This window comes from Zophobas morio, unplaced genomic scaffold (assembly GCF_036711695.1).
Source record: "Zophobas morio isolate AGI-343-1 ecotype UQ-CSIRO unplaced genomic scaffold, CSIRO_AGI_Zmor_V1 ptg000023l, whole genome shotgun sequence".
Classification (NCBI taxonomy): domain Eukaryota; kingdom Metazoa; phylum Arthropoda; class Insecta; order Coleoptera; family Tenebrionidae; genus Zophobas; species Zophobas morio.
The window spans coordinates 15,079,250-15,096,012 of NW_026972128.1; the positions used below are offsets into that span (position 1 = coordinate 15,079,250).

The 16,763-nt window shown below is 32.6% G+C and overlaps 1 protein-coding gene across 2 annotated transcripts in view; it reads left to right on the forward strand.

Moving 5' to 3' along the window:
• Positions 1–16,763, forward strand: part of LOC135134552 (protein Wnt-2) — an 89,699-nt gene that overhangs the window by 23,234 nt on the left and 49,702 nt on the right. For both annotated transcript variants that reach the window (XM_064063246.1, XM_064063245.1), the window contains exon 2: positions 14,447–14,670. In XM_064063246.1, the coding sequence (XP_063919316.1) occupies positions 14,447–14,670 (224 nt within the window). The remainder of the gene's footprint in view (positions 1–14,446; positions 14,671–16,763) is intronic.

The following is a 16,763-nucleotide window of genomic DNA, read 5'->3' on the forward strand; positions in this document are numbered from 1 at the left end:
GTATTACACCTTATTGAAATATCTAACTATCTTGCTATAGATATGACCGGTCAACCTATTGAAAGTGCTTACAATTTTAACAGTGTCAGATAAGAATAATCAGTTCATCATGCAATCAGATTTGATCATTGGTTGTAATCAATCATCATCAACTGGTTGATAAATCAGAAACATTTTTTATAATGCCCTTGTTATTAACACAGAAATAACAGAAAAGGCTGACTTTCTGCCAAGAAACCATACCATAAATATACACTTGTGACTGCTGATTCATTATTGATTAATGAACGAAAGGAAAACAAATGATCTTATGACTGATTGGACCTTCACTATATCACTACATTTAGCCTGTCGGGATTACAATAGAATTATATCAACAATAGTGTGAAATTTTTAACAAATAACTTTATTGCGTTACTAGACACAAAAGTTGTAAATTTAAAAATCGGTCTAAAGTGTTTAGATAATACGATACTTTCCCTGTTCCTGACGCACACTAAATAGCTTATGCATCTCAGGGAGTATTTATTCGCCAACAACAGGAAATCGTTATGAGAAGAGTTAATTTTTTCATGACACCTTCCGTTATGCAATTCATCAACTTCGTGATGAAGCTTAAATTAATTTTGAATTTAAATTTTATTTTATGATGACTTGATTTTCCCATTTAAAGTTGTTTCAGCTTGGAAGTCTTTTTTTTTACGGTATATAACATCAAAATTTCATTGTGTCTTTGGTTAATAAATAATAAAACTTAATGCACTACATTTTAGCAATTACCAAATGACGAAATGGGATAAAGTGGACCCAAAAAGTGACCATGTAATAAGTGGTCTCCTATTTGAGTTACTAATTTCACACTATGCGGCACTGATAATATAGTGCCTCTAAAAATAAAGTGAAAGAAAATAAACTAATGTTTAAATATTACCTAATCCTAAACATGTTTTTCGATTGCTGTTCAAAAACTACACCTTTTTTCAAGAGAGTTTTTCCCAAATGTAGAGCAAACCTGATGGAGCAGTCGGTACAACCCCATAATAAAGATACTCTTGCTCTTCAAAGTCAAAAACTTTCACTACTAAAAATAATGAACAAATTGACCGTAATTCTCGAGCTGGAACTGACATTTTCTCAATAAATTAGCACTTCAAAAAATTTGCAAGATGGCGAACGGTGTAATAATAAAACATGCTACAAATTGCATCTTTCATCTACATATTATATAAAGCTGCAAGCGAACCAGTCAATAATATGTGACAAGAAAATTAACGATAAGATTGTTAACGAAGTTACAGTAAATGTTCAGAACGTCAATCTTTTTGTTTTTTTATACTATTCAATCCATCTTTGATTTCTATGTTTAGACATCGTATAATGTACGATGACATATAATCAAATGTGTAGAAACTGAGTGAACCTTAAAGAGTTGTTATTAAAATGAAATATAAGGATTTGATTAACGGTCAGATGTCACTACTATTGCTTGAATATTAATGTTCTGTCAGCTACAACAATGATACCCACCAAATGTAAAGTTAACTTTAAAGCAGAATAATACAAAACGTTGCCACATCCACTATAATGAAATGTTACACAAAGATATGGTACCACTTAAAAAACAAAATCAGCAACGCATCTCGTTTTGGAGACGTTCCCACAATATGAGCGATTCACTAACAAGGGCTGAAGAAGATAAAATGGTAGTAAAAGGTTCGAGAGCAACGTGCATTCTTCGCTTACGTGCAACGCGCCAGATGTACGATTGCCTCTTTATTTGGAGCCGTTATCATTTTGATAACGATATGAGATGAGGATAAGTGCATAGCTGCGTTCACACCCCCCAAATACTATAAATTACCGTTACAAGATGACCAGCAGGTGAACAAGCTAACTCATTTAGGCACTTTCACGTTGGGGTATAAAAACAGAATTTATGTAAATAACGTGCCACCATTATTAGGAGTGTTATCAAAATATTTACATAAATTTGAAAGTTATTGGAAGCTTTACAAGCATTTAAATCAAAGGAGTCGATTAAATTCGAAGAAGTCCTGTGAACCATGGTGCTTCGACCATGAGTATTTGGCGAGGTGCGTGTTCAAGTCGTACCGTGAACAAAACTCAATTTCTGAGCCGATATAATTAATTGCTCTAATATCAATATGTAAGCTATTGGACTATTTGTAACATGAAGTTACGGTTAACATACTCGTATGTCATTGATTATGCAGGATAATTAATTTTCTGCAACAAACTAATAAATTTATCATGTCAACAATAATTAAACATTAGATTAGCCTAAACATTTTAGACAGCGCTTTTACCAACTAATTAATCCTGCTTTCTTACTTGAAAACCAATATGCTAACAACAAAAGATGTTCTCGGCCGGAGGCAGATTATGTAGAGCAAGTCTGAGAAAATCTTGCGTTAAAGCACATCAGCAAAGTGCTTAATTATATGGTTAGTGTAAAGTAAATTGCAGGTTTGGTGTCTAGTTAAACAGTAATTTAAATATCTCTGATAAATTATAGAATTCGATGCGGAGGTTAGGTATGTCAAGAACCATTTGTCAACAAAATGTAGACAGATACAAATTTTCATTTAATAATAAATGACTGAAGCACAGGTTAAATAAATTACCTGGCAAAGTTAAGCGGATTTCCATTCGTGTAAAAGTAAAACTTCTTTGGATTCTTTTTTAATACAACTGAATGTTACGTACACCACGAACGTGTGATAAAATTTCTTTATTAATCCTTAGCCGCTAATTAAAATTAGCAATTAGTATGATTCTTTAAACGAATTTTTTAAAATTCAAGTTGTTTTGAAATGATATTAAGATGCTTTGTTTATGATGCTTTTTAGAATTTGAGAAAAGGGGAAAAATATTTATTTCTGTAATTTTAATAAAAATATAGTAGACATCCTTGAGGTTTCAATTTCATCAGACTACAAGCGTATATATTAGATCCGCTAATAGCTTTGTAAGGTGCACTAGACGTCCTGACACATGACTTATTTTTTATTTTGGTTAACTGGTTAAAAATATCAACATCCTACGTCCCGGGTACCACTTACATAGAGACATCTGAGATCTACTCTCCCCTTTTTCTTTATTTATAAAACTAAATTAATATATTTTTTAAATGTTTATACTCATTTATTATTATCATTATATAATTACTTCTAGAAGGATTTAAATATGTCTAAGAATACAAGAAAATGCTTGTAGATACGAAAACAACTGAAGTAGTATTTTCACTTTTAACACTAACTGACATTTAATTGACAACTTGGCAATTGTCGCTTCTATGTGAAAATTCATGTTATGTCAATCCCCAGTGACACATATTATGTGTAAGTAAATTAAAGGTTATGTTAACACGATTTACGTCAAACCGAGGGCAATAGTAGAGTTCAGCGAAAGATATAGTGCGGTACCTGTCTCTGTAACGAATGTGTCGTCACTACGAAGTCACTCACTATATCTTTAGCCGGACTTTACCATCCAAAGCAGACAACGCCATTTCTTATTCACTATATTTCGAAAGCACCTACAACCTAAACCTACACTAGGGTGGGAATGCAGGTTGTTGAACATACGATCTTACGTCCGTTCGCATCAAGGTTGTTTTTGAGTCAGCCGGCGTATGATCGTCAATTTCATTATTTCAGCGACAGGTATGTGGAGTTTTTGCAAAACATCGCTTAAAATTTAATTAACAAAATTAGTTATTATTTCATATTAAATCCGCAGTACTTGAAGTGTAATATTAATTAATAGGCAACAAGATAAGAATAAATATTCGAATAAAATTGCTTACGTTATTAATTCTCAGATAGTATCTTCCATTGAATAACACAATTTTTTTCTAAGCTATAGAACTGCTGCTACAAGTTCTGAAACTTTCAATGTCATTTGAGCGTCGTCGTTACGGATTTAATAAGAAAGGGTTGCGTAAAATCCACACTTGTTTGCATTGTTTTTCAGGCTTGTGCATATTTTTAGACCGTTTTGAGAAAAAGCAAAATGTTTTAACGCTTTTGATTATTTGTCAAGATTCCCAAAAAGTAAATTTATTGTATTCCGTATTTTAATTTGGTATTTTAATCCTGCATTAATTTAATTCTAAAATTTTCGAACATGTTTAAAAAAGTTTACATAAGATCTGGTATTATATTTTTTTGAAAAATATGTAAAATATGCCTTCAAAATATAACAGTTATAAGTTGTAGGAGTGAAATACCCTATATGTGGAGCAAGTAAAAAGCCGTGGTAAAAAAAAAATCTGTAGATGTATCTATAGGAAATATTTACTCCCACTATTTACAAACAAAAGCTCCCTTAAGATTTGATTGAAAAATTCATTTTATAGCCTTATTGCATTGCATTGTTTTCTGACTCACAAAAAAAAATTGCAGAGAAATTTCGAGTTACTAGAAAGATAAGTACCCCCATAAATGGTTGTACTGTGGGGGTGAACAATAATAATAATAATATGATAAACTTTTTTTACAGCGAGATTGTACATAAAGATTTCATTGTCTTTGGTGAGATGCAAGATAACAGAAGAAGTTATTTTCTATTTTTATAAGATTCAAATAATAATTAGAAGTTATAAAATAACAGTAAAATGTTTTTCTGTATTTAAGAATGACGTGAATAAATTTTTTGTAACTAAACATGTTTTGTCACTACCAAGGATTTTTTTACTTCCCGACCATAAGCTAAGGAAGTATAGTAATCGAATCCATCGGACGAATAGCAACCTTTATATTTTTTAGACGTTTCATGACCCCTAGAGTGCGAAAAAAGTAGTCTCCCGTTTCCCTCTGTGTGTCCGTTTGTGTATCTGTCTGGTGTATCCATCCATTTTTATTATACACGTAATCTCCGGACTTGTTCGACCGATTGTCATCAAATTTTTTATGTAGATGGTTAAATGCTAACCAAAATTTTCCTAGTCATCTCCACCAACAATTTGATGACGTAATTTGAAAGAATTCTATGTTTATTTCACTGAACTGTTATACAACAACAGTCCTTTAAATGTAGTGTAAGAATCCGCTTTGAGTTTTTCCCTAACCGTCCAAATTTTTGCAAAAACATAATGTACGGTATAATAACGGTGTAGGGCATACCGGTCGTGGTCTGGTCGTTACGAGTCAGGAAAGCGGACCGGACGTCGCATGTTCTATTTCGTTTTTTTTTTTCTCTTTTTCTCTCGCATTGTGTATTATTTATGTTTATGATGTCATAACAAATTTTTTATTGATGAAATTATCCCACTTTCTCGAAAAGGAAAGAATATACTCCACTTTATTTAAAAATGTAAAAGCTTTTCGGGGGCGCTAAATATATTTTGTTTTAATGTGAAACCTTCTCGGGGGTCCCAACTGTCTTTTTTAAAAATGTAAAACCTTTTCGAGGACGCCAAATATCTTTTTTAATGTGAAATCTTCTCGGGAGTCCGAACTATCTTTTTAAAAATGTAAAAACTTCTCGGGGGCCCCAAATGTATTTTTTAAGAATATGAAACCTCTTCAATTGTGTCTTTTTATTAAAAATGTAAAACCTTCTCGAGGACGCCAAATGTCTTTTTTTAAAGTGAAATTTTCTCGGGAGTCCCAACTATCATTTTAAAAATGTAAAACCTTCTCGGGGGCCCCAAATGTATTTTTTTTTTAAATATGAAACCTTCTCAGGGGTCCCAATTGTCTTTTTTAAAAATGTAAAACCTTTTCGAGGACGCCAAATATCTTTTTTAATGTGAAATCTTCTCGGGGGTCCGAACTATCTTTTTAAAAATGTAAAAACTTCTCGGGGGCCCCAAATGTATTTTTTAAGAATATGAAACCTCTTCAATTGTCTTTTTTAAAAATGTAAAACCTTCTCGAGGACGCCAAATGTCTTTTTTTAAAGTGAAATCTTCTCGGGGGTCCCAACAATCTTTTTTAAAAATGTAAAACCTTCTCGGAGGCGCCAAATGTCTTTTTTAAGAATGTGAAACCATCTCAGAGTCTCAACTGTTTTTTTTAAGAATGTGAAACCTTCCCGGAGGCCCCAAATGTCTTTTTTTAAAGAAGGCGAAACCTTTCGGGGGCCCCAAGTGTCCTTTTTATGAATATTAAATCTTCTTGGAGCTCCCAACTGTCTTTTTTTAAAGTGAAATCTTCTCGGGGGTCCCAACTATCTTTTTAAAAATGTAAAACCTTCTCGGGGGCCCCAAATGTATTTTTTAAGAATATGAAACCTTCTTAGGGGTCCCAATTGCTTTTTTAAAAATGTAAAACCTTCTCGGTAGCCCCAAATATCTTTTTTTATATGAACCTTTCTCGAGAGTACCAAATGTCTTTTTTAAAGATGTAAAACCTTCTCGGGGGCGCCAAATGTCTTTTTTTTATATGAAACCTTTAGGGGATCCAACTGTCTTTTTAAAAATGTAAAATCTTGACGGGGGCGCCAAATGTCTTTTTTTTAATGTAAAACCTTCTTGGGGGTCCCAACTGTCTTTTTAAAAATGTAAAACCTTCTCAGGGATTCGAATTGTCTTTTTTAAAAATGTAAAACTTTCTCGGGGGCGCCAAATATTTTTTTTTAGGATGTGCGGGGTTCTCAACTGTCTTTTTTAAAAATTTAAAACCTTCTTGGGAGCCCCAAATGTCTTTTTTTTATGTGAAACCTTCTCGGGAGTACCAAATGTCTTTTTTAAAAATGTAAAACCTTCTCGGGGGCGCCAAATGTCTTTTTTTAAGAATGCGAAACCTTCTCGAGGTCCCAACTGTGTTTTTTTTAAGAATGTGAAACCTTCCCGGGGGCCCCAAATGTCTTTTATTTAAGAATGTAAAACCTTCTCGGGGGCCCCAAATGTATTTTTTAAGAATATGAAATCTTCTGAGGGGTCCCAATAATCTTTTTTAAAAATCTAAAACCTTCTCGGGGGCGCCAAATGTCTTTTTTTAAGAATGCGAAACCTTCTCGAAGTCCCAACTGTGTTTTTTTTTAAGAATGTGAAACCTTCCCGGAGGCCCCAAATGTCTTTTTTTCAAGAATGTAAAACTTTCTCGGGGGTCTCAACTGTCTTTTTTAAAAATGTAAAACCTTCTCGGGGGCGCCAATTTTTTTTTTTTAGAATGCGAAACCTTCTCGGGGGTCCCAACTGTCTTTTTTTAAAATGTAAAACCTTCTCGGGAACCCAAAATGTCTTTTTTTATGTGAAACATTCTCGGAGGTACCAAACGTCTTTTTTAAAAATGTAAAACCTTCTCGGAGGCGCCAAATGTCTTTTTTAAGAATGTGAAACCTTCTCGAAGTCCCAACTGTGTTTTTTTTAAGAATGTGAAACCTTCCCGGGGGCCCCAAATGTCTTTTATTTAAGAATGTAAAACCTTCTCGGGGGCCCTAAATGTATTTTTTAAGAATATGAAATCTTCTGAGGGGTCCCAATAATCTTTTTTAAAAATCTAAAACCTTCTCGGGGACGCTATATATATTTTTTTTAATGTGAAACCTTCTTGGAGGTCCCAACTGTCTTTTTAAAAATGTAAAACCTTCTCGGGAGCCCCAAATATCTTTTTTTATATGAACCTTTCTCGGGAGTACCAAATGTCTTTTTTAAAGATTTAAAACCTTCTCGGGAGCGCCAAATGTCTTTTTTTACATGAAAGGTTTAGGAGGCCCAACTGTCTTTTTTAAAAACGTAAAATCTTCTCAGGGGCGCCGAGTGTCTTTTTTTTAATGTGAAACCTTCTAGGGTGTCCCAACTGTCTTTTTAAAAATGTAAAACCTTCTCATGGGTCCCAATTGTCACTTTTAAAAATGTCAAACCTTCTCGAGGGCGCCAAATATATATTTTTTTAATGTGAAACCTTCTCGAAGTCCCAACTGTGTTTTTTTTAAGAATGTGAAACCTTCCCGGAGGCCCCAAATGTCTTTTTTTCAAGAATGTAAAACTTTCTCGGGGGTCTCAACTGTCTTTTTTAAAAATGTAAAACCTTCTCGGGGGCGCCAATTTTTTTTTTTAGAATGCGAAACCTTCTCGGGGGTCCCAACTGTCTTTTTTTAAAATATAAAACCTTCTCGGGAACCCAAAATGTCTTTTTTTATGTGAAACCTTCTCGGAGGTACCAAACGTCTTTTTTAAAAATGTAAAACCTTCTCGGAGGCGCCAAATGTCTTTTTTAAGAATGTGAAACCATCTCAGAGTCTCAACTGTTTTTTTTAAGAATGTGAAACCTTCCCGGAGGCCCCAAATGTCTTTTTTTAAAGAAGGCGAAACCTTTCGGGGGCCCCAAGTGTCCTTTTTATGAATATTAAATCTTCTTGGAGCTCCCAACTGTCTTTTTTCAAGAAAGTGAAACCTTTTTACTATTACATTGTGACATTGTTTTTACTCCATAGAGATTATCACGAAAAAGTAAAATTTCGCAAAATCAAATTTTATAATTTTTCAGAGAAGTAATATTTGTTGGACTGTGCTTCAGAAGCAAAGGAAGTTCTGTCGAAATAACTTTCGACCAATTTTGAATTTTGGTGAAAAATATGGTTCGAATTGATTCTTTCCAGAATTTAGAGTAAGTTCCAAGTACCACATCCTTCACTGCTTTAGTCAGTATTTTTCTCTTTATATTATATTAGCAGTATTTAGCACTCAATTAAGAATACTTTTATTTAGCAGGTATTTACGTAGCAAATCTACAAAATTTAAGTTAGCATACTTTTATGTCTTTTCTTCTGAATTCTATGCGTAAACAATTAAACATTTTCCTTAAGCTATTCGTACGTAAACATATGTGTATATTTTTTAAATTAACACAATTAGATGTATTAAAATTTTTAATGGATTTTTTTCCAAAGTCGCAGTGATTTTTATAGTGCTTTTAATGAGATATTTTACACAAAGAAGAAATCTGGTCAGAAATTCCAAATCTTCTGAAATGTATGTAAATGTTCAACATTCCAATCGTTAATCGCTTGATAAAATTGTGCATTTTAATGATTTTTGGATGATCACGACTTGCCCGACTTACAGTATAATCTTAAAAGACTAACAAAAGAAATAAGAAAGAGGTGAAATGAGTTTGACCTAAAATTGCCCGCAACTCGATCACCAGCATTTAAATTAAAATTGTGGAAGCAGTAAATCAGAAACTGGAAAGAAGATCCCATATCACTATCTAACTATTAAAACTAAACGACTGTAAAAGATCGATAAATTACGAGGTTGTTCCCTCTAGAGGGGGCGGCATGGGAGGAGACGGTGGGTAATTAGAAAGTATATAACCCGCAATTAGCATGTGTTATCGCCTTCGTTTGTCGGAAACCAATAAGATTACAATAAATTAACTAATATTGCAGCTTATCCGGTTCTATGCCACTAATATGCAAGCGAGCACTGGTCTACTTTTATCTTTTGTGCACTTTATGGTCAACAAAGAGCGATAAATCAAAAGTACTACCTCGATATGGACAAAACATGCAAATCACCGAGTTTAATAAATGTCGATCGAGTGATAACAAATATGGACGAGAAACAGACTGGTGCTGCGAAGGCTAAACTCTGATGACGGCTCAATTACGGCCATCCACTCCTGATTTATCTCTTCGCTAATAATCACCAGGTTCCTGGAGAGCAGCGAAAACGTGTAGGGCGATCTATGGGCAGGACCACCCAGGACACTCTGTCAACGCGGGAGTTTATGGACGACCCAAAATTTGTTACCGTCGAAATAACGTCTTTTGCTAGCTTTTCAACATTTTGATTGCATTATTATATTTCCAAAGATAAAACATGAACGTTAATTTGGATTACCTTTCAAGAGAAACTGATACCCATGTTATAATCATTATTGATGACATAATTAATCTGAACAGATTCTGTTTAATTGGTACATAAATTAAACGAAAATAGTAGAAATAACGAATAGACGGTGTATGTTGCGTTATCATGTCGGGACTTAGTTCTCGCGGTCATAAATTGTTAGTTTTAATAAGGATTATTCCAGACTGCAGGCATAATTAACAAATAAAAAACAAAATCAAAGTTAGATATCCTTCAATGTAAAGCACTCTCAAGGATTTGGTTTCTAGATGCGTTTTTATCCTTTTGAATCTTTTTATATGTTTGAAAAAAGTGGTAATTCAAAACTTTTTTCAAACAGATGCTTGCAATATTTCAGATTCTGCAGAGTTTTACTAATCGTTTAAGAAAAGGATACTTAATAATTTAAAATTATTATTCACTACTATTATTATTGTTATTAATCAACACTCAATAACTCCACGTTTTCGTAATTTAAACAACTTTTTATGTTTTTGGGTTTAATTGTTAGACAAGTGTATCTAGCAGCAGATAGTTAATCAGTTCAGCTAGGAATTTGCTGAAAATGCTACTTATGCTAGTTGTAAATGCGAAATTTCCCGTGCATTGGTGGGAAGGTTATTTCTTTGCTGAGAATAAATGAAATTTTAAGTTATATAACGAAATAATCAGGAACGTAAATTTTAATACACACACCCGTAGCATTTCACTAGGGAATTTCCTTTAAATGTCAGTGCTAACACCACATATGAGATTAACCTTAATCTCAAATTTAGTGCTTTTTCTGTAATCAAATGTTTACCGAATTGTGAAATTTTTTTAATTACATATTTTTAATTTGAATTTTTAGTTGGGTAAAACTGTTTCCATATTTTAAAATTCTGATAGTTTTAAAAATCATTATATAAAATTTCCAAGAAACTTGAACGAAATACTTGGAATATACAGTGGTTTTTTGAAAAATTTTGAATTTTCTTGTATAACTGAATATATAGATGGGGTTTTTATTGCCATTGTTCCTCTTTCAGGAAATTAGCCTAAAAATCTTGAAAATGTTAATTAAGTATTTATTCTATTTATTAATTTAAAAAAAATGCTTTAAACCTAGTTGCAGAATACGATTCAAATTAAAAAATTTTAAGTATCAACGCCAGATTGCCTGGCTCTGTATACGTTGTACTGTCTGGTGATTCAGCACGTCCATTAGAATCCTATTTAATAATGCCAACACACCTCTGTAAAGGTCGCTATTTCGAAGCACATATAATAGGTCAAAAGCAGTCTTAAAGCTCAGGTAAGAGCGAAAAGATTAAGTATTACATTACCCAGCGATCTTTATAGCAAAAATCACTTATAGCTGTGCAGTACTGCATGATATAGTCAGACAAACAAACCTTGTTGATCGGTCTAAAGAAATAATGTCTATGTAGAGAACACTACATTCAGGACCGGAAAACTACTTACTAATACATAACCTAGGGGTGGAAGGAAATTTGAAAGTGATTTTAACTAATCAGTTATTTTTCTACTAGTTTGTTACTATTAACTTTGATTTATTAATTTAATGGTTTTTTGTTCTATAGTTTTCTTTTCAATGCTTGTCATTATCTTTAGACAAGAATATTTTCATGAAAAGTAATTACACAATCATACATAAATATATGCTCCGTAAGAATTTCACAAACACTTTATTTTATATATATATTTTATCAGAACAAAAAAAAGAACATTGTTAATATTTAAGACTAATTAATTATTAATTTGTTCGACCGAATTTATTAGCATCTTTTTAAATAAAACCCAAACTTCTACTCTTTTACTTAACATCGTACAGAATTTGTAATAATAAATTTGCAAAAAAATTTAAAGTAAACTGTCATCTATCATATTACCATACCTATCATATCATCTTACCCTAAAAGAATTGTTGTTGGTATCTTATGATCTGCATTTTATTTTAAAGTTTCTTCTCTTTGACAATTTGGTCCGTTAGGTCTTGTATCATACTTAAAACCATAAGCCCAACCCTCCACTATTTTCTCACTGATTTGAATGCCACAACGCACTCGTGGATCGTTTGTCTCTAGCTTATTAGTATTACATCTTGAAAAGACCAATTATGTTTTAGCTCATAAATTTGCATACAAATCCAATAAAAGCTGATGCAATCACAGTTTGAAAATTTTAGCAGCATGAGGGTCTCTGCGATAAAATTTATGTTGTCTGGTTTTAAAAAAAGGGTAAATGTGACACTTTCGACCGAAATCGCATATTTCCAGAGGCTGTACGGGTAGTTAACAGATCTCGTGGGGTTTTATCTAAATGAAATCGGTAGTTGGTCTGTCAGAGTCAGAGTAATAAACCAAAAAGCCACATCGGACGGTAGTGAGGTAGTAAAGAAGCTTCCAACCCACTTGCTCTTGACATCAGATAATTAAATCAGTGTGAGTCAGGAGATTCACGCTTCCAAATGACATTACAATGGTCAACATTATCGTGTCATCACGTTATACAATCATGTCAAGCTTAGTATTATGAAGTTATCTAATTTTGTACAAATGAAAACTTTCTTTTTATTCCACATAATGTTTCTCGTTTTATTAACAGGTTGTGGGTGGTGGCGTCATAAATTCGTATGGACAAAGAAGGAGAGCTAAAGATACCTCTAATTTTAATAATATGACATTGATAATTTTATATACAAAATTTACGGTCTGGTTGGTGCTTATGGTTAAATGTCCTAAACTGTCCATCACCGAATTTAGTTGTTTACCTACTTACAGCCCAAACACGTTTACTTTCATCCTCAAAACGTTGAAGCTGATTGGAACGACTGTGCATTTCAGAACTTCATACATGGCCTTTTTTGTTTGTGTTAAAAAAACACTCAATATTATAATGCGTCTTCTCTGTATGAAATCGTTCATCCAACACTAATAAATATTCTAAAATCTACAAAAGACTATATTCTGTTAGAAAAAATTATATTACATCTATAATTGTGTACCCTCATTAATTTTCTCAATTAATTACAAAGACAAGTCAAAAACAATTTCAAAAATTTTGCTGTCATTATCTTACAGAAATTTGAATTTGAAGATTTTTTCCCGTTGAAATTTACAACCGGACACAGTAATTCTACAGCCTGATTATCCATTACTGTGAAATTTATTGATTCATTAAGCTTTTTAATTTTCGAATAGTTAAATGAAAAATATAGTTTGAGCAACATTTAATGGCATTTACTATGCATTTATTCAAAACGTTAAAATCATATCCACTCTACTTGGAACGTTTACTTGACAGGGCATATAGAGTCGAGCAATATTTTTTTTTAGAATTCCTGAAATTAATCTAAATGCCCGAGACACATCCAATGTGAATAATAATTGTACATTTTACATTCTTATGAAGTTTATTTTATATACACATTATTTGAGTGTGAACATTTGAATGATTACCAAAAGTGAAAATATAAATTACACCATTTCCACTAAAGCACTCAGTTTGGGTGCTTTGATAGCTCGCGAATAGAAAAAAAAAATACAAATAAATTCCCACGTATGACATGATAAGCAAAAAAATGTTGCAACTTTAAAAATGATCAAATTTTAATAAACAAAAATCAAACTAGTTGTAAAATGACAAAGATTTTACGATAAACTATGTACGTACTGAGTTCTTTGAGAATTCATTATGAATACCGTTGTAAAATCTCTTATATTAAATTACTTCGTGCAGTAACAGACACTTTACAGCTGTAGAAAACTAGATAATTATTTACGTATACGTGTTTCTATTAACAGATAGTTCAGGTTTATTACGACATATTTTGATAGACAGTTATGACATTTTAGGTAAATCATGTTTATATAATTTTATACTTTATGACTAATAATTATAAAAATTTTTTGCTAATATTATAATGACAGCCAATTATTAATGAAACAATTCCGTTGAAGCGTAAAACATCAGCCATCAAGGATCCAATCGAGCGTGGAATTATTATAATCTTGTATCGCAATATAGGCTATCGACAAAACTGTATCTCATTGTCAGATATAGCAGAGTCAATCATGCCCATGTTGTTGATAATGCGACGGTCAGAAGGTAAATGTCTGTATAAAAATATTATAGCCAGATATTCAATGTCTCATTAAAAACACATAAATAAAATTGGTCGAGTGTGGGCATGGCACGTTACAAGTAAGAGATGACAATATAAACGGCCCATTTTTTTTATGCATGAGATTTATCTTGTTATGGATGAAACCTGGTAATATCCCACAACTAACATTGCTATCACGGTGGCAGTAATAAAACCTTGCCAATAAAACCAAGTCAATAAAACCGATTTTAAGTATAATTTAACTGTGGACTCTAACCGTTACGTATTTTATTAAATAAAATGTATTTCTCTTTAACATGTGGGCTGTTTTAATGAGAGAAATAAGATAATCGCCGAGTCAGTCTTTAAAGGAGTCGGTCTTATTACCAACAGATATTTCATGTCAATTAATGCGCGCTTGCTACCAACAACACAAAAGCGAAAATAAAGAGCCAAAGCGATACTGTCGTTCCGCAATTGCCGGCGACCGATTTATTTCGTTTTTGTTTCAGGGTTTATGGTGTCATCACTCTGGGATCCGAAGTTTTCTGCAGTCGGATTCCGGGGCTCACCAGCCGCCAAAGGGATATGTGCAGGTCCTCACCGGACGCCATGGTCGCCGTTGGAGATGGAATCCGGCTGGCGACCAGCGAATGCAAGTATCAGTTCAGACACCATCGCTGGAACTGCACAGGCATCGATAACCCCACGTCTTTCGGGCACGTCGTCATCGTAGGTGGGTATTTATAGGAATAACTATTTCAACTTTCTGTTATTTTTTGCAAGATCTAAAAATTATGTCTGAGTTTTACGCATAAAATTACTGGTACTTAAAATGTTTCACGTTTACAGTTGGCTGTGAATTGTTGAGCTCATTGTAAGGGTGCGTCCAGTTTACTGGCATTTCGTAATAATTAAATCATGTGATGATATTAATAATTCAAAACTATAATAATTTTAGCGAAATTCATTTATAATAATTTGACATCTCTTACAACAAAACTTCATATAGTCGCTGTTTTTCAACTAAATTTATAAAAAAAATCTCAAGCTGGTTTTCCCATTTCTTCAAGACAAGAGGCTGCTGCCATACTATCAAGGTTTGCACGAAGAAATTTTAATTACCCTTTTAAAAGCAATCACTTACCTATTGCGTCTACTACGTTTCGTTTCTTCGTCGAAGAAAAAATATCTTTAAGATAGTTGCAATATTTTAATTGTTTTTCTATTGTACTTCTCAAATCAATTATCTATATAACGTAAAGTTTAGAGATATGCAGTAGGTTTTCAATTTTCATGTCCTCTCACTTCGACACTATTAGGTTTCTATGATATTTACAAGTTAAATGATGCCTTAATGGTTTATGATAGTCTTTCCTGTTCTTCACATTTTTCACATTTTGTCGTGCTAATAATAATAATTAATTTAGTAACCTGTTCTTGCGGCAAAAATTACGACATAAATTTTGCGTAACCGTAATGGTTAGCTTTAATAAGAAGACATTATTCTTCACACTTACTTAGAGATCTAGGTAATAGGTTTATTATAATTTTGGTAACTTCTTCCTCGTAATAGCCAGCTAGTGATTAGAGAAGTAAGTGTGACACAACGTTTTATTTGTTTATCTCTAATGTGGAGCCATTTGTTTGTTTAAAAAATACTCTATAAGTTTCAAAAAGATGTTTAAAACATGTCTTTAAACATTTTAAATTATTATGAAAAAGAAAATCTCTGTATTTGATTATAGAATAGTATATTCGCTCTGAAAGACATCTCGTCTCCTTGGTATTTTTGAACCATAGTAAAGTATCTTACAATTACTGTCTAATGTTAAATCCGTGTACTGCATAATGTCTGTCAGCATAATATTACTACTGACACGGGGAGTGTTATTACTGCTATTGACGTTTTGCAAAAACTAATACAGTTCTGGTTTACTAAATTAATTTGAATTTAGGATCCTTCAGTGAGGGACGACCTATAGTTTTCAAAGAAAATAAAAAAAAGTCTACAGGCATACTAAATTTACAACAGTGATCGAAATAAATCAGCTCCCTAAATTGTTTTCTAAAGAACGGTTATGTTTAAGTTTCGAACTGGCTTCCACACGTTGCATATTTCAACTTTCAGATGGAAGTTTTACATTTAGTACCTACACATATATCGTACAGAGCTTTAACATCCGTCAGAATAAACCAGACTGTCCAACATAAATAACAAGATCATAAAAATAGCTTATTCTTTATAGTTTCGAAAAGGAAGCAACAGTTTTTATGATATCTGAACGGGTCATGGTCGAACTATACCTAAGAAAATTATTGTTACATTGCACATGATGAGTTATTTTTTTATCTTGCGGTTGACATCTGCACTAACTATATTGTAATAATCTATGCTTTTTTTATTTGTTAACAATTTTAGTCTAGAATATTAGACCCAAGTTACAGAGTGTGCAAATGGCCAAAGAAATTACTTGAAAAAAATATGTAGTAATTTTTTACGCAAAGTTTAGATAAACCGAAAATTGAAAAAACGTGATCGTTACGTAAGCATATCTTCTGCAATAAATACCAACTATGCAAGAAAGGTGGAGCTATTAGTGAGTCTTAATTACTATTTGAAGAAAACAACATAAGAGGAGGGGCTCATGTTTGGCTACGATTAATATATACATATTCACAACCATAATTCATAACTAAAGTAAAAGAAAGAAAACACACTCAAATTATAAAAACAGCACAATACATTTCAGTGAATCACTTGGTAATGTTGAATATGTTAAGAACCAACTACATAGGATTAATATCTTTAAAACTGATGTCGAACCA